General features: G+C 39.4%; 1 protein-coding gene across 1 annotated transcript in view; it reads left to right on the forward strand.

Annotated features, from left to right (window-relative positions):
* cntln (centlein, centrosomal protein) overlaps nucleotides 1-27,110 on the forward strand; it is a 391,318-nt gene that overhangs the window by 80,363 nt on the left and 283,845 nt on the right. The window contains exons 5-8 of the mRNA XM_041185504.1: nucleotides 4,180-4,314; nucleotides 5,141-5,311; nucleotides 13,123-13,256; nucleotides 26,094-26,256. Of these exons, the coding sequence (XP_041041438.1) occupies nucleotides 4,180-4,314; nucleotides 5,141-5,311; nucleotides 13,123-13,256; nucleotides 26,094-26,256 (603 nt within the window). The remainder of the gene's footprint in view (nucleotides 1-4,179; nucleotides 4,315-5,140; nucleotides 5,312-13,122; nucleotides 13,257-26,093; nucleotides 26,257-27,110) is intronic.

The following is a 27,110-nucleotide window of genomic DNA, read 5'->3' on the forward strand; positions in this document are numbered from 1 at the left end:
AATGGGTGACTGTCAGACAGTCTAGCAGGACCAGGCAGGTGGTGCAGGATTCCCGTCAGGCCATCTCGCTCGCTAACCGGTTTTCCATTTGGGATACTGGTGAGGGCAATGGTTCCTCAGGGGAGTGCAGTCAGAGCCAAGCCTGTGACACCTTGGGTGACTCAGTTGCATGGGAGGGAAGGAGGAAGAGTGACAAAGCAATAGTGGTAGGGGATTCAATGGTTATGGAAATAGACAGGCTTTTCTGTGGCTGTAGATGTGACTCCAGGATGGTATGTTGCCTCACTGATGCCAGGGTCGAGGATATCACTGAGCAGCTGCAGGACGTTCTTATAGAGGAGGGTGAACAGCTAGAGGTTGTGGTCCATATCGGTACCAACGATGTAGGTAGAAAGAGAGATGAAGTTCTAAAAGTAGATTTTAGAAAGGTAGGAAAAAGATTAAAAAGCAGGACTTAAAAGACATAATCTTAGGATTACTCCTGATGCCACGTGCTAGCGAATACAGAAATAGGAAGAAAGAGAAAATGAACACGTGGCTGAAGAGATGGTGCAGGAGGGAGGGCTTTAGATTTTTGAGGCAGTTGGGACCTGTACAAGGAGGACAGGTTAAACCTTATCAGGACCGGGACCAAAAGGGAAATCACAGGGAAATTTGCTAGTGTTGGTGAGGATTTAAACTAGATTGGCAGCGGAATGGGAACCTGAGAGGGAATTCAGATAGGAAAGAAACAAAGCTGGTAATGGTAAGAAGAAAAAGAATAAGAAAAGTAGTACGTGAAGTTGAAAGGCAGTGGAAACAAAGGCCAGCATCAAATAGGTTCCAAATATGGAAAAACTTTAAATTAAAGGCACTCTATCTGAATGCACACAGCATACGCAACAAGAAGATGGATTGATAACACAAATAGAAGTAAATGGATGTGATCTAATTGCCATTACAGAGACATGCCTGCAGGGTGACCAAAGATGGAAATTGATTATCCAAGGGTATTCAACACTTAGGAAGGATAGGCAAAAAGGAAAAGGATGTGGGGTTACTTTATTAACAAAGGATGAGTTCAGTACATTAGTGAGAGCGGATCCTAGATCAGAAGATCAATATATAGAATCAGTTTGGGTTGAGCTAAGAAAATGCAAACGTTGGTGGCAATTGTTTATAGGCCACCAAACAGTAGTGATAATGTAGGGCACTGTATAAATCAGGAAATTAGAGGTGCATGTAATAGTGGTAATACAGTAATCATGGGGGACTTCAGTCTTCATATATACTGGGCAAACCTAATTAGTATTAATCCTGTAGAGGATAAATTCCTGGAATGTATATGAGATGGTTTTCTTAAAACAGTATGTTGAGGAACCTACTAGAGAATGGGCTAGTTTTGATCTGGCATTGTACAACAAGAAATGGTAATAATCTCGTTGTAAGGGAGCCTTTAGAGAAGAGTGACCATAATATAGTTATGTAGTTTAATTCAAAACTACAGTCTTAAGTCTAAACAAAGGAAACTATGAAGGCATAAGGGACAAATTGGCTCAGGTAGATTTGGAAATTGCATTAAAAGATAAGACACTTGACAGGCAATGGTTAGTATTTAAAGAATTAATACATGGTTTACAACAAATATACATTCCCCGGAGGCACAAGAAAGGCAGGGAAAGTGATCCAAATGTGGCTAATTAGAAGTTACAAATTGTATTAGATCAAAAGAAGAGGCATATGAAGTTCCTAAAAAAGTACTGAAGATTGGGAGCACTTAAGATATCCACAAAGGAGGACCAAGAAACTGATAAAGAAAAGGAAAGCAGAATATTAAAATAAACTAGCCAGAAACACAAAACAGACTGTAAAAGCTTCTATAGGTATGTGAAAAAGAAAAGATTAGCAAAGACAAATATGGGCCCTCCACAGACAGAGAATTGAGAATTTATAATGGGGAATAAGGAATTAGCAGAGGAACTAAAAAAAAAACTTTGTGTCTGCCTTCACGGAGGAAGATACAAAAACCTCCCAGGGATACTGGAGAATCAAGAGAGTAATGAAAATGAGAAATTGAAAGAAATTATTAATAGTAGAAAAATAGTTCTGGAGAAGTTAATGGGACTGAAAGTTGGTAAATCCCCCTGGACCTGATGATCTACGTTCCAGAGTGTTGAAAGAGGTGGCTGTTGAGATAGTGGATGTGTTGGTGGTCATATTTCAAAATTCTATAGAGTCTGGAATGGTTCCTGCAGATTGAAAGCTGGCAAATGTCACCCCACTATCTAAGAAAGGAAGGAGAGAGAAAATGGGAAACTACAGACCTGTTAGCCTGACGTCAGTAGTAGGGAAATATACTATGAAGGATGTGATAACTGGACACTTGGAAAATAATGATGAGGTTGGACAAAGACAACATCGATTTATGAAAGTGAAATCGTTTTGACAAACCTGTTGGAGTTTTTGGGGAAATGTTACTAGCAGAATTGATAAGGGGGAACCAGTGGATATGCTGTTTTTGGATTTTCAGAAAGCTTTCGATAAGTTTTCACACAGGAATGGTTAGCAAAAAAAATTGAGGGTAATATCATGGCATGAATTGAAAATGGTTAACAGACAGAAAACAGAGTAGGAATAAGCAGGTCATTCTTAGGATGGCAGGCTGTGACTAGTGGGGTACTGCAAACATTAGTGCCTCAGCTAGCCATTACCATATCAATTATTTAGATTTGGGGACCAAATGTAATGTTTTCAAGTTTGCTGATGACACAAAACTAAGTGGGAATGTGAGTTGTGAGGAGAGGCTTCAAGGGGATTTGGACAGGCTAAGTGAGTGGGGCAAGAACATGGCAGATGGAATATAATGTGGGAAAAATGTGAAGTTGTTCACACTGCGAAGAAAAACAAAAATTCAGAGTATTTCTTAAACAGTGAGAGATTGGCAAATGTTGATGTCCAAAGGGACCTAGGTGCTTTTGAGTCACTGGAAGATAACATGCAGCTGCAACTAGCAATTAGGAAGGCAAATAGCATGTTGACCTTTATTGAAATAGGAATTGGGTACACGAGTAAAGATGCCTTAGTGCAATTGCATAGCGCCTTGGTGAGATTGCACCTGGAGTATTGTGTGCAGTTTTGGTCTCCTTACCTAAGGAAGGATATTGTTGCCATAGAGCAATGAAGGTTCACCAGGCTGATTCCTGGGATGGTGGGATTGTCTAATGAGCAGAGATTGAGGAGACTGGGCCTGTATTCTCTAGAGTTTAGAAGGATGAGAGGTGATCTCATTGAAACATAAAAAATTCTTACGGGGCTCGACAGGGTAGATGCAGGAATGATGTTTCCCCTGGCTGGGGGAATCTAGAGCTGGTGGAGGTGGTGGGGGGGGTTGGATTGTGGGGGGTGGGAAGCACTGTTTCAGAATAAGGGGTAGGCCATTTGGAACTGAGATAGGGAAGAATTTCTTCACTCAGAGGGTGGTGAATTTTTGGAATTCTCTACCCCAGAGGGCTATTGAGGCTTGGTCATTGAGCATGTTCAAGACAAAGAGTGATAGATTTCTCAATTGTAAAACCATCAAGGGATATGGGGATAGTGAGGGAAAATGGGGTTGAGGTAGAAGATCAGCCTAGTTGAATGGTGGCGCAGGCTCGAGAGAATGAATGGCCTACTCCTCTTATTTCTTATGTTCCTAAAATATCCTTTTATAAACTGTAAGAGGAACATATTGATGCGTGCCGATCAGACACAGATGCAATTAACTGATCGTTAGTAAAACATGGTGACATATTTAATTAGTATTTGTATGTCTTAAGTGCACTTCTATTTGAACGTGTCTACTTAGGATAAAACATTTTATATGCCATTTACTTCCTCCAGTGTACAAAATTCATCAAAACAGTCACGTATAGCTTTTCAATAGCAGGACAATTCCCTTATCTTGTACATGAGAGTTTCACTTATGAACATTTTTTTCCATGCAGGCCACACAAACTTCAGTTCTCTGTTGCATCAATTTACATTTGAAGGTGTCAGCAGTAGCATACAGTGCCATAGACCCACTAACTATTACCAAGGGCAAATCTGATTTGAAAAAGCTTGTTCTTTAATTATTAATTTTTGAGTAATATTATGATTGTCATTAGCGAAGTCTGATCTCATTTTAAAATGCTCCTATGTTCTTTTTAATGTCCTCAACAGCAGGTTAGATGCCAACAGAAGGAAATAAACAACTTAATTCAGCGGAAAATTGCTGTCAATGACAACATTATATCAGTGCAGAAGGAAGTAACTGATCTGAAGGAAAAACTTAAGAATAAAAACCAGGATTATAAGGTATAGTGGCTCGAGCATTAAAATGCCCACTAGCTTCATGTTTTGGGATTTTTTTTCAGCTCTCACAATTAACATTGTAAAACCATGTTTCCAGTCTCAGTTTGCTGTCTGAATTAACAATTGTTGTCCACATCACAGTATAATGATTTTGCTCATTGTTCAAGAATTTTCAGTAGAACTTATTTTTGTTTAATTTGTATTCAAAAATGTTTGAGAACAACTCCTGTTGTAGATTTGGTAAAATCTTTGTTTTTTGGCGCATGTTATTAGACCTCTGTCCCTGTCACTGAAGCTGTAGCTGCTTTGTGACATTCCCTTGTAAGCATGTCATTTGGAAAAGTGCCTTAGGCCTTGAGGCACTTTAAAGCCTTGTGGTTTTATGCTGTGTGCAAAACTCAGAGAAAGCATCTTAAAAGCTAAGAATCTTAGCTTTATAACTTTCTAGATAAATAGTTAATGATGAATGTGGAGCAAAGAAGTAGGAGTGTGAAGATGTGACTTCTCCTAATTAGATTCTGATGGGACTTACATTATTAATTGATAAGGACAGTGCCTGAAAGATTGTGTTTTTGTGGGTCTCAAGAATAGCTGGGGACAGCATCAAAGGCAGTTCGATCAATTAATGGGCTTCTGTAAATGTACTCTCATCAAAGCTGTCATTGAAGTAAGATATGACCCTTCTACCTGCATGAAAGGAGACCAAAAAAACCAACAGGTGACTTCACATGTCAACTACCTAGGGCTGCTGTGTGTACAAAGCTAGAAAAAAATGTTTACTTGTTAATTCTTGCGTTTGTTTTTTGACCTGTTTGGTACACTTGTGCAGGACGCTAAGGAATGTGCTCTGAAGGTCGAGGAGAAAACCAGCTTGCTTCTGAAAAATCTGGAGGAAGAAAAGCAGGGATTAAGCACACGCTGCTCTGACCTGCTAAATGACCTGGAGAAACAAGCAGCCCAGTGGAAGGAAGAGAAGTCTGACATTGACTCCAAAGTAAAGGTATGAGAAGGGACTCTTGGGTAAGATTTCACAAGATGCTTTCATCTGTATTGACTTCATGGAATTTTCTTTAATAACAAGTCACATAGTGGAATGTACCCCATGGGCCTCGTGTTCATTTAAATTCATTCACTTAAAACCCATAGCTTTTAAAAAATTAATACTGCAAAGTGGAAAACCAACTGAAAATATTATATTAGAAATCACATATGTCTCATTGTTAATATAACATGATCCCATTATCGTTTCATCTTTGCACAATATTATTACTTTTAAGGCAATGGAGATCTTTCTTAGCTACTGAAAAGTATATCACAGTAACTTTTCCTCTTGACTTACCATATGATTGAATTCCACAATTCCCATGCACAAAATGTAACCTTAAAGGAGTACGAGATCTAATGTTTAAAAGATGGAACTGTCTGTAGTTTACTCACAGGCTCAATCCTTTGTAAAGTGCAATAAATAATACGTATACTGCAATGTTGTGAGGAAGCAAAGCCTGGTGTACATTGCTTCCTCATCCTGAAATGCTTTCTGGGCGGGATGACCAAGAGATCTGGAAGATGAAGGGGTGGAAATTATGCTGCGATTGTTGGAAGTTATATAGATAAGGAATCAAGGCGGGTAAGAAAAGATAAGATGCACATCAGCTATGATCTAGTGGAATGGTGAAAGAGGATTGAGGGGGCTGAAAGATCTCCTGCTGTTCCTGTGTTCCTTTACCTCACAGTGGATTGCACATTCATATTCTAGAGAATGCAAAAAAAAATTGAAGTTTTCAAATATCTAAAATCTTGCATTTTCTTAATTTGTACCCCTGTATTTTTGACACTTTTTTGTGCTCTATCTTCTCTGTTTTCTTCTGTCAAACTTTTGTGCAGTAGTTTATTTCCATGGCTAATACACGTTTGAAATGGTTTTGGGAGAAGAATGTAAAAATTTTAAAATGTTTTTTACACTTGGAACACAGTGCATATTCTACTAGAGCAATTTGCCAATCTTTGCTGGGTTGCTGGCCTAGCAACAGAGCAGGAAAGTCAGTGTTAGCCAAGCTTACACTTGTACTATAATGTTGGAGGAGGCTGTTGCTTGCTTGCCTAGAAGTCTGCATGTTCTTTGGAGAAAGGCAAAGGAAGAAGGAAATTATAATTTAAGCTATTTTGATGGCCAGTTGTCTAGTGTAAACAATTGCTTGTGATATACTTGCTTCCTTTTGTCGCACTTTAGGAAAAATGTGAAGGCATTGGAGAGAAAAGATTCACGAGAATTGTTCCAAGGATGAGGAACTTCAGTTATGAAAATAGATTGGAGAAGTTGAGACTGTTCCCCTTGGAGAAAGGAAGGCTGAAAAGAGATTTGATAGAGATATTCAAAATCATGAGGGGCCTGGACAAAGTAGATAAGGAGGAACTGTTGAGAGCAAGAGGGCACAGATTTAAAGTAATTGGCAAAAGAAGCAAAAGTGATATGAGAAAAAACATTTCCACATAGCGACTGGTTAAGGTATGAAATGCACTACCTGAGAGTGTGGTGAAGGCAGGTTCAATCGAAGCATTCAAAAGGGAATTAGACTGTTATCTAAGAAGGAAGAATGTGCAGGGTTACTTGGAGAAGGCGGGAGATTGGCGCTATGGGAATTGCTCATGCGGAGAGCCAGTGCAAACATGATGGGCTGAACGGCCTTCTGTGCTGTCACAATCTCTGATTCTGTGGAGTACATTTGTGTTTTTATGGCCCACACTATCTCTTTGCAGCTGCATATTGAATTTAGCTACATTTTTCAATAACAGCCCAAGTTTTCTACTTGGCATCAGTTTAGGAGCAAATGCTAAGTCTACTGTTAGAAATAATGTGGGCTTATATCTCAGTTTCTCATGTATATTGCTCTAGTTTTATATGTTTTTTTCCTTTTGCCTCCTTTCCTTTATTATTTCCCTGAATCTATTCTTTTTCTTTTCCTGTTGGAGTAACAAGACAATCATTGTTTAAATTTGGTCTTAGGAAAGAACTAATTATTTTATAAGAATTACACTTGTATCACTATTTTGCCAAAAATTGAGAAATACAATTTCGTAGATTTTTCTGCCAATAATTCTTTATTCTTGCTTAATCTTGATTTTCCCCTGGACTTCATGTGGTCTGCTGTCTTTTCCCAGTGTTTTTGTTGCTGTTCATTTTTTAACTTTGTGATTATGGAGTAGATTTTCAAGTTACTGCCTATGTGTGAAGTGGAGAGGAGCGTGGTGGAATGCTCTCCACTTTCCTGGATGAGTGCTGTCCCAACAACACTCGAGAATCACAGAATCACATTGCAGAAGAGGCCCTTCGGCCCATTGAGTCTGCACCAATACGTGAGAAACACCTGACCTACCTACCTAATCCCATTTACCAGCACTTGGCCCATAGCCTTGAATGTTATGACGTGCCAAGTGCTCATCCAGGTACTTTTTCAAGGATGTGAGGTAACCCGCCTCCACCACCCTCCCAGGCAGTGCATTCCAGACCGTCACCACCCTCTGGGTAAAAAAGTTTTTCCTCACATCCCCCCCTAAACCTCCTGCACCTCACCTTGAACTTATGTCCCCTCGTGACTGATCCTTCAGCTAAGGGGAACAGCTGCTCCCTATCCACCCTGTCCATGCGCCTCATAATCTTGTACACCTTGATCAGGCTGCCCCTCAGTCTTCTCTGCTCCAACGAAAACAACCCAAGTCTAGCCAATCTCTCTTTATAACTTAAATGTTTCATCCCAGGCAACATCCTGGTGAATCTCCTCTGCATCCCCTCCAGTGCAATCACATCCTTCCTATAATGTGGTGACCAGAACTGCACACAGTACCACAGCTGTGGCCTCACCAAGGTTCTATATAACTCCAACATGACCTCCCTACTTTTGAAATCTATGCCTCGATTGATAAAGGCAAGTGTCCCATATGCCTTTTTCACTACCCCACTAACATGCCCCTCTGCCTTCAGAGATGTATGGACACACACGCCAAGGTCCCTTTATTCCTCAGAACTTCCTAGTGTCATGCTGTTCATTGAATACTTCCTTGTCAAATTACTCCTTCCAAAGTGTATCACCTCACACTTTTCAGGGTTAAATTCCATCTGCCACTTATCTGCCCTTTTGACCATCCCGCGTATATCTTCCTGTAGCCCAAGACATTCAACCTCACTGTTAACCACCCAGCCAATCTTTATGTCATCCGCAAACTTACTAACCCTAACCCCCGCATAGTCATCTATGTCGTTTATATAAATGACAAATAATAGGGGACCGAGCACAGATCCCTGTGGTATGCCACTGGACACTGGCTTCCAATCACTAAAGCATCCTTCTGTCAACACCATCCAGGGCAAAGCAGCCTGCTCAATTGGCACCCCATTCACCATCTTAAACATTCATTCCGCCATTCATTCATTCATTCCACCTCTACCAGTGGCAGCTCTGTGTACCATCTATAAGATGCACTGCAGCAATTCACCAAGGCTCCTTTGACAACACCTTCCAAACCTGCCACCTAGAAGGACAAGTGTAGCAGATGCATGAGAACACCACAACCTGCATGTTCCCCTCCAAGCCACTGACCAACTTGACTTGAAACTAATATTGCTGTTCCTTCACTGTCGCTGGGTCAAAATCAAGGATCCCAAAATCCCTTCCTACCAGCACTGTGGGTGCACCTACACCACATGGACTGCAGTGGTTCAAGAATACAGCTCACCACCACCTTCTCCAGGGCAATTAGGGATGGCTAATAAATGTCGGCCTAGCTGGCAATATCCTGTGAATGAATAAATTTTTAAAAAGCTGGCTTGTGTTGCCTCCCGCTTTAGGTGCTGCCTGCTATGTGTGAACATTGGGCAGTTTCCAGAATAGTGGTTGACCTGCAACAGTAGCTTTATGGACAACAGGAAGTTGAAAATTATATGCTGGCTTAGGATTTATAAATTTCATTAAGCTGATTACTTTTTTAAATTACAAAATGGAATATGATTAAAAAATAAAACTGCGAACAGACCAAATTAATGTAAAATGCTTTGCACTTTTCTCAGAGCACTATTGGTGGAGGATATGGCACACATACTCACTCTATTCCCCTTGTTCCAATACAGCTCAATGGAGATCAGCCTTTGTAAGGGAATATCAGTTCCCATCTTTGTGTATCATCTTTTCTTACCTGCCTGAAGTGCTTCTTATTTCTGTGATTTTGTTTCATATAATTGTTAATGTTTAGAAGGTCCAATTCTGTCCATCTCCCAATCAGATATCCCCTGCAAGGGGAAATGCCACAAGAGTTAAAAGTGATGTAGGAGAAACCTAGTGTGGAAATTTTAATCATAATGGGTGATATACTGTTCTGTGTCCTTTGGTCACAGAAGACTTCATAAGTGTAGGAAGATGCTGCACACATTCTCTTGGGTTTTCCAGGCTTATCAAAGCCTTGGGCAAAAAGTTAAAGGACGCCTTCTTTGAAATCTTATACTTCACGAACTTGCAGGCAGCTGGATCAGCAAGATGCAATGTCATCTTAATATGGTGAGCAAGGATGAATGAAGTATATCAGTTGTAGTCTCTTTAGATGGTGAAAGAATGATAATCACCTCAACCACTCTATGGACTTCACCAGCCATAACATGGACTTGTAACTGGGATTTCTTGGTGTATAGGGGATCATTCAATCCCAATGTGTGATTGTTGCATTCAATATAAACTTTTGATAACCAATGCAGTTCTGATGCCAGTAATGCCATCATTTACGTCACCATTTTCAGCTCCTGGGAAAGCCTGTATCCACAAATAAGGATTTGGTGAGAATTGGTTAATGATTAAGAACGATCTGGAAGAGTGTCTCTGCTACTGAAGAATGTGCTCTTTGAAGGCACTAGTGAAAGATACACATTTCAAAGAGGATGAATCCCTGAAAGTTAACACAATAGCTTCTTTTTGTAGCAAAGGGTAGGAACTTGTAGAAAAAAAAATGTTATTGCACACTACTGGAGAAGATGATCTGGTGGAAAATTGTCAGCTGGGTGTGGACAGGCATTAGTTTTTGTTTACTCATTCATGGGATGTGGGCGTCGCTGGCTAGGCCAGCTTTTGTTGCCCATCCCTAATTGCCCTTGTTCAGAGGGCATTTAAGAGTCAACCATATTGCTGTGGGTCTGGAGTCACAGACCAGGTAAGAACGGCAGATTTCCTTCCCTGAAGGACATTAGTGAACCAAATGGGTTTTTACAACAATCAACAATGGTTTCATGGTGATCATTAGACACTTAATTCCAGATTTTTATTGAATTAAGATTTAAACCCAGAGCATTATCCTGGGTCTCTGGATTACTACTCCTATTGACAATGCCTCTTCGCCACAGCCTTAAGGTCTCTGACCGCCCAGCCCTACCTTTTGAGGAGGAAGCAGTGAACTTGCAGAGACACACAGTGCCTTGCTATCAAGAAGTCAGGCAGTTTGCTTTGGATTGTAGTGATAAATATAGCTGCTGTTTTCAAAATTGCCCCAATCGGAGCAAATTTACAGCAGACTGAACTAATAAATTTCAAATCAAATGAAGGTTTTTTTTAAACTCAACCAAGTTTTTCAACGAGGTATATGGACTTCGAGCCACTTAACCCACAGCATGTGTTGCTGTTAATCTTGGAAAAGGAAACTGTAGGATCTATAGATGCTGTTATTCCCAGATTTTATGAACATCATTTTAAATCTTGAGTCACAAGGACTTCCTTATTAGCTGGAGCTTTGAAAGCTGCCTTCATGTTATCCTGATGTGTCGGAGTCTGCTTTGTCAGAAGGTGGGTCCCTTGGTACACGTTTCTACAAAACCTTGTGGTGTACTATTGGAGGATCTGCAAACTTTGCAAGACAAAACTGGGAAGAAAATTTAAAACAGATTGGAATAAGAATCAAGCAGCAAGTTGTGCATTACCCTATAGTTCAATCAGTTCTGCTCTTTCAGCTAACAAACAGTGTAATGCCTAATAGTTTCCATGTGATAATGGGAGAAAATTAAAAATCAAATAATAAATGAAGAACAACTTTCAGAAACATTTTCATAGCGGTTGGAACTTAATTTCTTTGTGGATGCTTCCACAACTACAGTTTGTGCTGAAATGATTAATGGTGAAAGCACAGGAAGGGAATACTTTCAGATAAAATGCTTCCCTATCTAAGCAAGGTGCATTTTAAAAAAAGTTAATCATTCCCTGTTTAGGAAAGCATTTAATATTTGTTTTGCTTTCCTCGATGGAGATCCACTGTTTTGGGCTTTGCACTTATCTGGTACGTAATAACCAATATTGAACTGCAATGGTGTTGATCAGCTGTGAATCTGGATGCTGCTCCAAGTTGTCTGTGCCAGGAAAATTCTGTGACTCCTAATAAATATTGTTTACCTTAATCACACTCTGCATTGGTTAGACATGTTGATAGTTGAGTCTACTCAGGCTTTTTTTTACTTTATCCTCAGCTATTTCATTCAGTGTACATGTTACTATTATTATTTGTAGCATTTTACACTTGTCTGCATTAAATTTCATCTCGCATTGTCTGTTTACTTACAATGTAACCAACTCATTTTGTAATTTCTGAGCTGCCTTCTCCAATTCCGCCTTCCCTGCTAGTCTGGTACCATCTGCAATTTTGACCACCTTGTATTGAGTTCTTGTACACTGGTCGTTCACTTTTGCTAGAAACTATAGTGATCCAAATGTCAAGCCCAGAGGCATCCCAACCTACTCTGACACAGCTTCTGTTATGAGCACATGCTGTTTCCTGTCATGCAACTGGTATCTTATCCATTTGTAGATTTTATTCTAAATTCTCACAGTTTTGAGTTTAACTAATAGCCTTTTTTGTGGAGTTTTGTCAAGTGTCTTTTGCAAGGCATCAGTTTTGGGACATCCAGTTAAATTTGAGCAGAATATTTATTTTAAAAATGATCACTTGGGTCTGTTGAAAGTGACCCCTGATTAAAATACAGCAAAATTATTTAATCATCAGAAGATTGGGACAGAGAAAACCCTGCATGTAGCAATACTTGCATGTAGCAGGAATTGTTTTACTGATATTGAATAAGCAATTAATTTTTATGTTGTACCTGAAGCCAACAAGATAGCAAAATAATAGTCGATAGCATGAAAAATCCTGATGTAATTAAAAAAAATTGTTGTTTTCAGTATTATCTGTCTTTGGTTGCATTTATGAAAGAGCACACAGTGATAGCTTTGAGGTGTGTGAGTAATGTGTGGATGACTGATTTTTTTTTCACACCCCTCCTCTGTGAGATGCTGTCTACTCTCTGCTCAACACCTTCTCACAAGGGCACTTGGGACTGGAAGATTGAACCCATATTTCACACTGTGGCAGTGTTGCAGGTTGAGGCTGCAATATGTTACAACACATCTGATTAAATGTAACTGGTACATAATGTCAAATAAAGGAGCTTGTTTATAAGGTTGCATTTATTGTGCTTATCACATACATTGTGTCGTATCCAAAGCCAAAACAAATGTCACTTTAAGAAATAATCCAGCCAAATAAACTGTTGCTGCTCCATCCACACGTGTGGAACAGCATACCTTACATTCAAAGCTAGTTGGCCTCCTATTTGTGGAAAGACATTTTGCTAAGGAGCTGCACATTAACCTCTGCTTAACTTTTTTTTATATTTAAATTGTACTTCCCTAATGAGAAGACTGCAATTCTGTGTTCTGTCATAAGTGATATCTTCTTTACTGTAAATACTTGTGTCTATTGATTCTGTTTTTGTTCCGGTTATGGTAATAACAGATGTTGGAGGATGAGTTGAAGGAAACCAGGAATCAAGTGCAAAACATGCACAACAAATGTAATGAATTATCATCCCACCTTGTGCATCAGCAGTCAGAACTGACACGAAAGGATGTTGAAGTGACTGAGTTCAGGCAAGTAGTTTATACAGAATCCTGAATCAAATTTGTTCATTGTTGAAAAGCAGAATACTGCAGATGCTGGAAATCTGAAATAGAAGCAGAAAATGCTGGAAATACACAGCTGTCCTGACAGCATCTGCGGAGAGAGAAACAGAGTTAATATTTTTGGTCGATGAACAGTTCTGATGAAAGAACAAAATCTGAAATGTTAATTGTTCTTCTCTCCACAGATGCTACCTGACCTGCTAAGTACTTCAGCATTTTTTGTTTTCGTTTAGTGTTGACTTGGTAACTGCAAGATACCTTTTGCATGTCTGTTGGAATTTTAGCCTATCCAGATAGCTTAATGCCGGGTTTACCTTCTCTTCACATTAGTAAGAAGCCATACGATGTTAGAAGGGTGTATTTTCATAGTAGATTATGAGTGCATGCGCTTTGACAATAGAAGGCATTGGTAACTGCTCAGAAATTTCAGTTGCCGAATGTCCAGGACCTACAAAATTTTCAGATTAATTTAACATTTTAATTACTGTTGAGTTTTACAGAGCAATGGGAACACACAATGACCTAGGCTAAAGGTTCAACATGTTCAGACTTGAGCTTTATGTGACAGCATGTAAATCTTCCCTGCATTAAAGCCATAGGATTAGTGCTGCATATTTGAAAAGCTGCTGAGAAATGGAAAAGTCCAAAAGAGAAAGCTGTAATAACTTGCCTGTTTCATTCATTACAGTATGGTCAGATCGAGGGCATTAATTTGTATGAAAAAGAAGCTAGCACTTCCTGAGAAGTAGCATTATGTAAATGTGTTAAACCTGCAGTCAGATGCGATGAGACTATCTTTGATCAAATTTATCTATAGACTTTTATGCAGACATTTTATCCTGCAAATATCTGACAACTAAAACATATTTTTATTACATATTTTCCTTTAAGAAGGTAATGACTGAATATTAAAGGATGCAACTAGAATGATGCAGGGACAAATGAGAACATGTTTCCATTTGTAGCTGAAACATATGGACAATTATAATTCTCCTTAGAAATGGTGCAGAGCATCACTCCACTCATTAAAGCTTGATATGGAAATTACTGTTGCCTTCCTTTTAATGGTGGAGCCATTCCAGGCATTGAAATGCACATGAAACTCACTGGTTGATATTGTAAGCATTTAAAGCTCTCTTCCTAACACCTCACTCCAGCAAAATTAGCGGTATTGCATGCTTTGGTAAGTGAGTGTGCTCACAACTTGCTGGAGTGATCTGTGCTGAGTCATTGAGTTGTGTTAATAGTTTAGTTTTAGTGGTACTTTCAATTAAGCATTGAGTTCAAACCCTCAGAGTCAACATGGTTTTACGAAAGGGAAATTGGATTTTACAAATTTATTAGAGTTTTTTGAGCATGTAAGTAGTCAGGTTGATAAAGAGGAACCAGAAGATGTATTTTTGGATTTCCAAAGGCATTCAATAAGGTGTCACACAAAATGTTAATACAAAAGATAAGGGTTCATGGAGTCAGGGGTAACTTATTAGTATGGATAAAGGATTTGTTAATGGGCAGGGAGCAGAGAGTAGGGGTAAGTGGGGCATTTTCAAGTTGGCAGGCTCTGACTAGTGGAGTGCCACAAGGATCAGGGCTGGGGCCTCAGCTATTTACAATCTATGTAAATGATTTAGACTAAAAGACCGAGAGTAATGTATCTAAGTTTGCTGACAGTACAAAATTAGGTGGGAATGTAAGCTGTGAGGAGGACAGAGCCTGCAAAGAAATATAGACAGGTTAAGTGAGAGGGCAGCAAGCTGGCAGATGGAATATAGAATGGGTAAGTGAGAGATGTATTCACCTTGGTAGTAAGATAGAAAAGCAGAACATTTTTTAAAAGGCGGAAAACTTGTAAGTGTTGATTTTCAGATAGACTTAGGTGTACTCCCACAAGGAAGACAGAAAGTTAGCATTCAGTTACAGCAAGAAATTAGGAAGACAAATGGCATGTTGGTCTCTATTGAAAGGGATTGAAGTACAAGAATAAGAAATGTTTGCTACAATTGTGCAGGGCTTTGGTGAGACCACATCTGGAATACTGTACGCAGTTTTGGTCTCCATATCTAAGGAAGGATATGCTTGCATTAGAGACGTATAGTGAAGATTCACTAGGCTGGTTCTGGGATGACGGGGTTGTCCTGTGACAAGAGGCTGAGTAAATTGTGTTTATACTTTCTGGAGTTTAGAAGAATGAGAAGTGATCTGATTGAAACATATGGAGGTCTTGTGGCTCATTAGCTAGTGCCCTGCCTCTGAACCAGAAGCTTGGGGTCCAAGACCATGGAAGGACTGTTCATGATGTTCAACAGTTGATAATCAGCCTAAAAATCCTTCCAGCATGATCCCGCTCTTCCTCAACGGGGAAAAAATGTGTGTGACGATATAAACAGTTGAAACATAAAAGACTGTCAAGGGGCTCGACAGGGTAGACACAAAGATTGTTTCCCCTGGCTGGGGACTCATTGAATCATTAGAACACAGAAGAAGGCCATTCGGCCCATCATACTGGCTTTCCTGAGGAGCAATTGACGCACTGCCCCTCTCCCCAACATCTCTCCACATCCCTGCATATTGCTCCTTTTCAGGTATTTAGAATATGTAGAAAAATGTACTGCACAGAAGGAGGCCACTCTGCCTATCGTGTCTGCGCCAGATGAAAAATGAGCCCCCTGGCCTAATCGCAATTTTCGGCACTGTCTGTAGCCCTGGAGGTTATGGGACTTCGAGTACATAACCAGACACCCTTTAAATGAGTCGAGGGTCTCTGCCCCTACAACCTTTCAGGCAGTGAGTTCCAGTCCCCTACTGCCCTGTGGACGAAAACATTTTTCCTCATTTACCCTCTAACCCTTCTACCAGTCACTTTAAATTTATGCCTCATAGTCGCTGACCTCTCTGCTAAAGGAAATAGATCCTTCCCATCCACTATCTCCAGGCCACTCACAATTTTGAACACCTCAATTAAATCTCTCCTGAACCCCCTCGGTTCCAAGGAAAACAACCCCAGCCTATCCAACCTTTCCTCAGAGCTGCAATTTTCCAGTCTTGACAGCATCCTCATAAATCTCTCCGTACCATCTCTGATGCAACTACATCCTTTCTATAATGAGGTGACTAGAACTGCACACAGTACTTGAGTTGTGGCCTCACTGGTGTTTTATGTCGTTCCAGCATAATCTCCCTGCTCTTATATTCTGTCTCGGCTAATAAAGGAAGGGATTCCACGTGTATTCTTAACAATTTTATTGACCTGACCTGCTACCTTAAGAGATCTGTGGACATGCACACCAAGGTCCCTCACTGCCCCTACACCAGAACCCCACTGGAAACAACCTTCCAGTCGTAAAAACACCTGTCAACCATTACCCTTTCTTTCTGGCCACTGAGCCAATTTTGTATCCAGCTTGCCACATTCCCCTGGATCCCATGTTTTTTAAATTTTTTTAACCAGTCTGCCATGTGGGACCTTGTCAAAAGCCTTGCAAAAATCCATGCACTCCACATCAACTGCAGTACCCTCATCAATCCATCTTGTTACCTGCTCAAAAAAGCAGCCAAGATAGTCAGACATGGGGGAGAATTTTTAGCTGGGCAGTGGGTTGGCGCGCACCCGACCTGACCGAGTGTAAAATGATGCTTGATGACGTCGGGCAGGTGTCTCGATGTCATTGTGCTCTTGTGCAATATTCCGGTCAGCAGTGCGCTCACTGACGATTAAAAGGCCTATTAAACCCATAATAATGTTAATGAGAGAAATTTTTCACTGCTTGTCTAACGTTATGGTCGGCGGGCAGGTGAAAAGGCCAAGCGGTCTTTGCATCTTTCAGGAAACCTCATCCACAGGCGGAATGAGGTTTCCAACAGCAAATAAAATCAAAATTTTAAAAGTTAATTAATGACGTGTCCCTGCTCATGTGACATGTTTTACATGTTTAAAATCTTTATTTTTTATTTTGAAAAATGTTCATCTGCCTCAGGGAGCTCATTGGCTCACCAGTGTGAAATCGTGGTCCGGCCCCGATTGAGGGCGATGGTCGGCTTCCTGACCACCCGACGAGGGAAAAATCCTCCCCATGATCTTCTCTTAACAAATCCATGCTGAATGTCCTTGATTACTCCATGCCTTTCTAAGTGACAGTTTACCTAGTCCCTCAGAATTGATTCCAATAATTTGCCCACCACTGAGGTCATGCTGACTGGCCTCAAATGATTCCGTCTATCCCTCACTCCATTTTTAAACAAAGTGAGGATTGGAAAATGATGGGTCAGCGCGTCCGCTATTTCCTCCCTCGCTTCTATTAACAGCCTGGGGTATATTTCATCTGGCCCAGGCGATTTATCCACTTTCAAGGATGCTAATCCCCTTTAATATTTCCACTCTCCCTATGTTTATCTCATCCAATATTTCACATCCGGTCTAGAACACAGAGGCACAGTGTCAGGATAAGGGGTTACATTCTGTTACAGCCATATGCAGAAGACTGAGATGAGGAGAAATTACTTCACCTTGAGAGTTCTGAATCCCTGGGATTCTCTACCCCAGAGGGTTGTGGATGCTCCATCATTGAATGTGCTTAAGGCTGAGATAGACAGATTTTGGCCTCTCAAGGAATCAAGGGTTATGGGGAGCTGGCGAGAAAATGGAGTTTGAGCCGAACATTAGCCATAATTTATCTTAAATGGTGGAGCAGGCTTGGTGGGATATATGATTGACTCCTGCTCCTGTTTCTTATGTTCTTATGTTTCAACGTTCATCATATTTCTAACTGCATGTTGAAATTGGGTTCTGACAGATTTCAAACTTATTGTCATACTATAGGATGATGTCTTTACCTCTGTGCTACTGAACTTCTGCCTTAAAGGGCGTATTAAATCAGTTCATGCTAACAAACAAGCTTTTTGCGTTGAATCACTCCTTGCAAGTCAGAAGGATTAAGGCTGTCATTTAATACAGTGGAAGCTGTGAATTAGGCAATGGGATATAAGACTACAGCTTTTTTTTAAAGTCATGTAGCTGGTATCTACATGGGACAAGCAAAAATGCTGAAACAGATTTATTCTTGTCATGGGAGAAATATATTGGCTGTTCATTTTTTTGCAAAACTGTACTGAATTTAAGTAGAGCAATTGTGCTGGAAATCAGCTCCATAGTGATGAGAAATTTCAGCCTGTTTCAATATTGTCTGTATGTTTCTGTATCATAATGTGCTTGAAGCAGATGGAGTAAATTGGACCAAATCAGAGCTTTCCTGTTCCAGGAATGTGTTGCATTTCCAGATTATTTTTAATATTAAAATTAGACATCACAAATAATTTACAGTATACATTGCTTGAAAAGAAATGTGGTGATGTTATGCCATGAGTTTTTACAACACTCTAAACACACAAATAATAGGTTCTTTGTAGAAAGATAGTCATCCAGCTAGTTGGCAGTTTACCTATTCAACATCTGTTTTCACTTGATCATGACAATGTTTTACTGGACCTGATCCAGGGAATCCTGTGTAAGTGGGATAAGAATTCTGGAAGCATGTTTCCTTCAAGTAAAAACTGTGTCATAGTTGAAGACTGTTAATTTTGATGGTCTAGTTGAAGCACAGTTGTCTCATTTATCAAATTGCTCCATATAAACAAAATTAATATACAGGGATTTAATTGATACATTTGCCCCCAGAAAGAAATGTCCTTATTAACCACGTCTTCACTAACTGTCATCTACTATCAATTCTAAGAAAATGAGGGATGATTTGCTTTACACCGAGCACATGAACTTACTCGTATCCCAGTGTCCAAGCCAATTTTTCTGCCTCAACCAAAATTGCAAAAACATGCTGTTTGTGGGAGCATCCTGTGCACAAATTGGCTGCCATGTTTCCTACATTGCAGCGGTGACTACACTCCAAAAAGCACTTCATTGGCTATTAAACATTTTTGAATTCCCTGAGGTTGTGAAAGGAACTATATAAATTCATGTTCTTGCTTTCTTTGAAAGATGATGATGATTCAGTAAAGGCTTAGCAGACTGAATAAAGGATGATTTTCTGATACTTTTATTTACAACATATACACGCAGAGGAATATTTGAGAAAATATGCACACGTGTATAAAAATATAAAGATCACTGCGGGTATGAACGTGAAATGTGAAAAAGATACATATGGCTGTAACAGAATGTAAAACTTTAATTATGCTGCCATCTACAGAAACAATATACTGTAATTTCCAAGCTTATGAATGATGTACATTTAGTCACCTGTAAGTGGTAGAATTTTACATGGTTCATGCACTCTGCAGAATATAATACAGGGTGTGAAATGCTGCAAATGATGAGGCAATTATTTTTAATTGGGCTTTGTTTGAAAAAGCTAGTATTTTGTGTTCCTACTTTATTTGGTCATTATTTCAGTAAGAATTTTAGTCAGCAGTAGTTTTTCAACAATATAGTATTTACAAAAGCAACAAAATAATTGGTGGTCTTTTGATAGTCAAATATAAAATCATTTTGGGGCACCTGTGTTAAAGAGCAGTTTTCTCCCCCCCATGTATAGCAAGGATGCTGAAGTTTAAATGCAAACATTTAGAATGTTTGTTTAATTGACCTTGCTGTATTGTGTATTTGTATTGGAGGAGATGAAAACTGTGTTTTCAGTTAAAAGCCTGCAATGCACAAAATCGTCATTGACTTTGTGATGCGTTGCACTACTCAAGTAATAATATATTTTTAAAATTTATTCATTCATGGGATGTAGGTGTTGCTGGTTAAACCAGCATTTATTGCCCATCCCTAATTGCCCTTGCTCAGAGGACATTTAAGAGTCAACCACATTGCTGTAGGTCTGGAGTCACATGTAGGCCAGACCAAGTAAGGACAGCAGATTTCCTTCCCTAAAGGATATTAGTGAATCCGATGGGTTTTTACGACATTCGGCAATGGTCAGCTTTTTAATTCCAGATTTTTTTATTCCAGAGCATTACCCTGGGTCTCTGGATTACTAGCCCAGTGATAATATCACGATGCCAGTGGCTCCCTATTTTTTATCAAATAAACAGTCTTGACTGTAATCCTTTTATTCCATTAATACATTTATTTATTGTTTGGAATATCCCTGTCTTTTAAGCACATGATTGGAATCAAAGAAAATAAAAATTGAGAAATTTGTATTTTTAAAGCTATGATTGTTTCTCCTGTGCCATTTTTCTTAGTTTGGGCCAGTGTTGCTTCTGATGGTTACTGGAGTGCTTTTGTAGTCTAGAGGCATGAATGGTTTGCCCATTGTTGGAGTTTATCAAATTCACCAGAGCATTTGAATTTATTGCACAAGTTAATGAAAGATCCATGGCTTCACAAGTATATTTTTTAAATCCAAAAACATCTTCCACAACATTGCTGAGAGTTAGAGAATTATTTTTTCTACAACGTTAGTGTTATTTGTAAAATGTATGAAAAATGATGGATAGGTAAAGACCTTCTGGTCCATCCAGTCTGTCCCATGTAATCGTGATACCTTGTGCATCAAAACATGGACTCTTTACCCTACCCAGAACTCTCCACTCCGAGGAGAGGCAAAAATATAGATTAAAATCCCAAAACAATGTTGGGGAAAGAAACCTGCAAAATTCCCTTTTGAGCCTCTGACGATCAGAACTAGTCCAGGAGACCACTCTAGCCCTGAATTCCTCACAGCGCCTACCTTTTTGTTAGGGGGATTGTCACCCAAGGCAGAAACAGACCCATCTCTAATTTGAAGGAATTTAGCGCATCGGCGTCCATCGGCAGCCTGTTCCAGAGACCCCCTATTCTCTGGGCAAAGAGGAACCATTCAATATCCAACCTAGTTCTGCCCCTGTGTAATGGTATGTTTGACCTAAATAGGTCTTTCCTAACCTATTTAGTTGGAACAAATTGTCAACTTGACACAATCTATTCCCTTCATTTTATAAACTTCAATCATGTCATTCCCAAGTGTAAATTTCTCTAAGATGTAGAGTTTCAACTCTTAGCCTATCTTGATAACTAAGATACTTTATACTGGCATTAGCCCAGTGGCTGTTCTCTGCATCCTTTCTAAAGCCTCATTGAACCACTTTTTGAGCAGACCAAAATTGATCACAGTGGCCTATATTTTACATATATTTGTTTCATTTGGCTTTAAATTTTATGCATTACTATTGTTAAATCTAACAATGCACAGCATTGAGATGGTTATGTAGTGGTAATAGCACTGGACTAGTAATCCAGAGGTCCAGACTAATGCTCTGAGGACATGGGTTCAAATCCTGCCACGGAAGCTGGTGGAATTTAAATTCAATTAATAAAATCTGGAATGAAAAGTTAACCTCAGTAAGAGTGACCATGAAACCATTGTCAATTGTTGGAAAAACCCATCTGGTTCACTGGTGTCCTTTAGGGAATGAAATTTGCTGTCCCTACCTGGTCTGGCCTCTTAACTGCCATTCTGTTCAAGAGCAGTTAGGGATGGGCAACAAATGCCTTGCCAGCGATGTCCACATTCCATGAAAGAATAAATAAAAGTAAGCACAGCAGGAGGTCATTTGGTCTATCGTGCCTAAGCTGGCTCTTTGAATTAGTCCGATTAGTTAATTATTTCGTCCCACTACCCTGCTTTTTCCCCATAACCCTGCAATTTTTTTTCTTTAGTATTTTGTCAGCTTCTGTTTGAAATTTGGAACAACATAGGAACATACATGTGACTTAGGAGCAATAGATATTCAGCCCTTTGAGCCTGCTCAGAATCTACCGTGGTATCTACTTTCAGGCATCACATTCTGGATCATAATCATACACTGTATTTTTTTAAAAAGGTCTTAATCTCTCCTTTGGCTCTTTTGTCAAATAGCTACCAGCCTTCCTGCCAATGGAAATGTTTTTTCCTTAAATTCTTGGCAATTCGAATGCAGTCTTTAAAAAGCCAGGTTTGGCTAAAACTGGGAATGTGTCTGGCTTACTTGGGCCGCTGTTTGATAAATACGCTGCGTGGCTCATTTTGGTTTTGCTCCCACTTTTCATGAGTGTGACCATTGGGGCTTCTGGCACAGAATTCTGAACAAAGAACAAGGGCATTGAAAGGAAGAATAATAGGAGACCTGACAATGTCAGTGAGAGTCATTCTCAAACTCCTCAAGCAGGAAATGCATAGACTTCTAGGTCTGTATGGACGGAACCTTCGCACCAGCGTGCATTTGTCCTGGCAACGTCTCAGCCAATCAGAGCCAACTTGTCAATCAGCACCCCTTTTTTCATGCAGTATTAATTGTTGCTCCCTTTGAAATTTGACATTCTTGCATCTGTCCTGAAGATTGCAAGTCAAAAAATGTCGACAGCATGTCTCTTTTTTTTCACCAATATTTCCCTTAACCTGATTTTCTCCTGCAACAAGATTGAATCACTTGTGCCCAATGCCCATGGAACAGCACCATATAAGCACCTCCTGCATTACTCCCTATGAGGAACACATTGTAGAGCGGATGGTTTGACACTCTGCTGCTGTCTTGGGTCAGAGCAAGATCCGGGGACTCAGTGTCAGCATCAGAATCATTGCTGCATACCTGCACTCGACATGTTAAGCATTCTACAGGCATTAACCTCCGCCCCCTTAATTGCAAGGTGATAAAAGCTCACCAGTTTTCAGCTGGTACCCTTCTGCAAATCCACCACAGCATTGGAGCACAGTTGAGTACCATGACATTTCTCTTCTGCAGTGTAAAGGTACTCAGCTTCCCCTCATAAACCTGGGTGCTTGGTCGCAGCTATCAATTTTGGTGACTTTTAGTGTACTGTCTCCAATACCTGGATATCTTACTCTCAATATGGTGACAAGAGTTGTATACAGTACCTAAGGTGGGACTGACACACCCTGTGCTCGGTACATAATCAATCCTTGATGCTTGTGTTCTATTCCCCTGGCTGAAAATCCCAAGATCCTGTTTTGTCAATCTCCTGAATCTGCACTGACCTACATTATATGACCGCCTCAGCTTCCCAATCTATCCAGGACTTTCTCCAGTTGATTAATCTGTTGTTGCAGTTTCTCCCCCTTTGGAGTCTAAACCCTTTTCCTCTATTCGTATGTTTTTAACAATATATTTGTTAAATAAATCTGGTTATTCCTGTACTAGCTAGTGCATGGGATTGTACCCTGATGCAATTGCTTTCTGAGTTCTTTCTTCATAGTCTGTGATGCGTTTTCCTCATGTTGGTTGGTCCAACACAAATGATTTGTAGCTGAGCCCTTTGCTCTCTTTTCTCTATTACATCTCTTACCCTTGAATGGATTCTGTCTTGTTACTGTATTGTCTTGTTCTTATCTTGGGAAAGCATCAGGCCTTTACTGTGCTTCTGATTGACATAAGGAATTAATGTGTGAGCCACCTCCCTGCACCGCCACCCCCCCCCCCCACCACCTCTATTTTAATTGTGATCTTCAAACATTTGGCGTGTTGCACACCAATGGACTAAACCACATGGATAATTTTGATTTAGTTAATCATATTCTATTTCCAATAGATTTCTAATCTTGATGTTATAAAACCATGCACTGAATTCGCTGTTGATCAGTTTAATGATTTCAATGGCATTGGCAAGCGACTTAAGGGTTATGGGGAACAGGCGGGAAAGTGGATCTTATTGAATGGTGGAGCAGACTCCATGGGCTGAATGGCTGACTCTTGCCCCTCTTATGATCTCATGTATTGCAGTTAAAAACATCAGTGTGCTACTAGCAGATGGCTTTGATTTTACCAATCAGACCCAGTTTGAGAATGAGGTGTAAATACTCATAAAATTTGATTTGGTGGTTTCAAAAATTTTATGATTACCAGAAGAAAGTCATATAACATGGAAGTGTGCTAGTTGCTATCTTGGACGCTGTCCCATCATTTCCAGTTTTGAAAAGATGCGAGATTAAGATGAAAGGATGTCTGAATGAGATTTGGGTGGTTGACTGAAATATTTTCGAAGTTACTGAACACATGAGAAGCAAGGCCAACAGCCATGTTGGGCTTTATCCAGTTGAGGCCGACGTGGTGATTAAATTTCTGTGTAGTCACAAAAAAAGGATGTACAACAGCTCAGAGCACTTTTATTAGCTGCTTATTAAACATTCCCAGCAGCAATGAGATTAAATATCTGTAATACAAAGTTATATTTTAAAGTATCCTGGTCAGCTTTTAAATTTTCCAGAATGCACTCAGGTTTCAAGCACTTGTTTTTTGTATAATTTTTAAAGGTTTTATGGCCTTCTTGGTTCTCTGAGCTTAATGGTAAGACTAAGGCTGGGATTTCCTGGTCCCGTCGTGGGTGAGACCCGCCGGGGGTGAGGCAGAGCCCCGGCCAGAAGTCCATTAACTTGTGGCGGGACCGGAAGATCCTGGTGGTGGGCGGGGTGCGGAAAATCCCACCCTAAGAATTATTCAGGGAAATATTGGTTATAATTTTTTTAAGCTGCCTTGAGCAGCACCTTTCCCTAAATTCAGATTTACTGATGAATGAGCAAAATAACATAAAATGTTGCAGAAAAGCTTATTCTTACAGGATAAATGGTTAAAACCCACTTATTAATGTTTCATGTTCATTCACAGGATGTGGGCATCTCTGGCACGGCCAACAGCTGTTGCCCATTCCTAATTCCCTTTGAGAAGGTGGTGATGAGCCGCTGCCTTAAATGCAACTGAGTGACTTACTAAGGCCATTTCAGAGGGCAATTGAGTCAGCCATTGCTGTGGGTCTAGGGTCATGTATACTCTAATGGGGTAAGGAAGGCAAATTTATTTCAATGAAGAACATTGGTGAATTAGATGTGTTTTTACAGCAACCCAGTAGTTTCATGATGACCATTACTAATACTTGGTTTTATTTCTAGATTTATTTAATTAGTTAGTTTAAATTCCCCAGGAGTCATGTCTTTGGGTTATTAGCCCTGACGTCTGGATTAATCATCTAGTAACATAACTATTATGCTACCGTACCCCATGATTCATCAGTATTATTTCCTGTAGTGAAAAATACTTAAAAGCAATTTTTAAAGCAATGTTTCTCTTTTTAGCTTTGTTTTATGTGAAGGAAATTTATTTTTCTATTTTTGTGAGATTATGCTAACATGGTTGAGTATGTTAACTACAAGTTTATATCACCTCATGAAGTGAAAACAGGTATTTAGATACAGCATAGAAAACGTATAAACAAGAGAGAAGAATCCAAAGTATAGAAATGCAGTCTTCATACATTAAGATAAACTGTCAATATATTGTAGGGGACTCGAGCCACTCCAACGCATAAGCATTCTTGGATATATTCTTGATTGCTTTTTAGGGACCGTGAAATTGATTTGAAGATATTGTAATTTTACTTTGCAGTAGCTGCTTTTGATTGGTATTTTAAGTGAATATGCCGTTGGACACATCAAAAGTTTTCTTATCCTCTAATGACCTGCAAAACGTACCATACTAAAAAGAATTAATGGTTTCCTACGACTTCTTTCACCTATAAGGAGCAATATTAGATTATTTCAATGGCTACCTAAAATTTTACGCATATAAAGATGATTTTCAAAGATTCGAGTAATAAGATCAATTCTGGGTCCATTGTTTTGAGATTTATGAAAGAAAATTAATTGACATGGTAGCAAAGAATGATTCAGGATGGATTGTTTTCCAATCTGGCTGATAACGCTGATGCCAAGAACTCAGATTGTTGAATTTCAGATTGGCCATCACCGTACTTAACAGTTCTGTGTCTTCTGCAATTGTCAGTAGTTTCATTTATATTTTCTTTACAAATATATTATACAGGAAGGAGTTGCAAGACCGACAGTGTCTGTACAAAGAAAGCATTGAACACGCAGCCCAGCAAGCTGAAGTCATCCAGCAGCTACAGGCCCTCAACCTGGATACACAGAAGGTGCTGAGAAATCAGGAGGATGCTCATGCCTCGGAGACTAAGACTTATCAAAAGGTAAGTGATCCAATTCTTGTAAGTAAAGCAAATTTGAAAAAGTTTAAAATTACAAGTTACTTTCAGCAAACCATGTGATAGATTTTCATTTTCATGGCTTGGTGGTTAATTGTGTAGAGTGGCTTGTTGTAGGACCTGCCTGGTTTTTATTCTATTCAATTAATTGTAAATTTACCCTAATCTGTTTATAAAATAAGATAATTAAACTCCTGAACTGATATTTTTGTAAAAATAGTATTTATTTATAAAATAAACACTTAAGTCAGCTATTTAATAATCTTAAATTACATCAACATTTATTTGAGATTAGACTGAGGAGTTGAACTTCGGCATGTTTTTTGAGAGGTGACGTAACATTGTTTATACCTCTTTAAAAAGGTCAATGGTACTGTGTAGTGGTTTACCAGAGAGAGAGAGAGATGAACAGAAGTATGTATTAACCTTCTCTCCAACTTTTCTAAAAGTTTCCAAAATTGCCTGAAGCAAAAGATTCAATCATCCAGGCATTGGCAGGTTTTTATTTGCAGGATTCTCCATGCACTATAGGAACAGACTAAACTGGGGTGATGTTTCTAGGGAAACATGTGGAGGGAACTCACATTAAAATATTCTGATATTGTATTATCATTGTATAAAACGTAGGCTTCAACTACAAAACTTTAATTCTTTTTCTCCGAGTATCAGAAAATGTACTTGCATGTTATATATTTTGTTTCATTGTTTTCCCTTCAGTCAACTTTATTGTCACAGTGACTTTAATGGTGATTAAAATTGAGCTAGGTGTAAAACTAATTTTGCACCCGAAACAAAAACAAAATTACCTGGAAACATTCAGCAGGTCTGGCAGCATCTGT

This window comes from Carcharodon carcharias, chromosome 4, assembly GCF_017639515.1.
Source record: "Carcharodon carcharias isolate sCarCar2 chromosome 4, sCarCar2.pri, whole genome shotgun sequence".
In the NCBI taxonomy this organism is placed as follows: Eukaryota; Metazoa; Chordata; class Chondrichthyes; order Lamniformes; family Lamnidae; genus Carcharodon; species Carcharodon carcharias.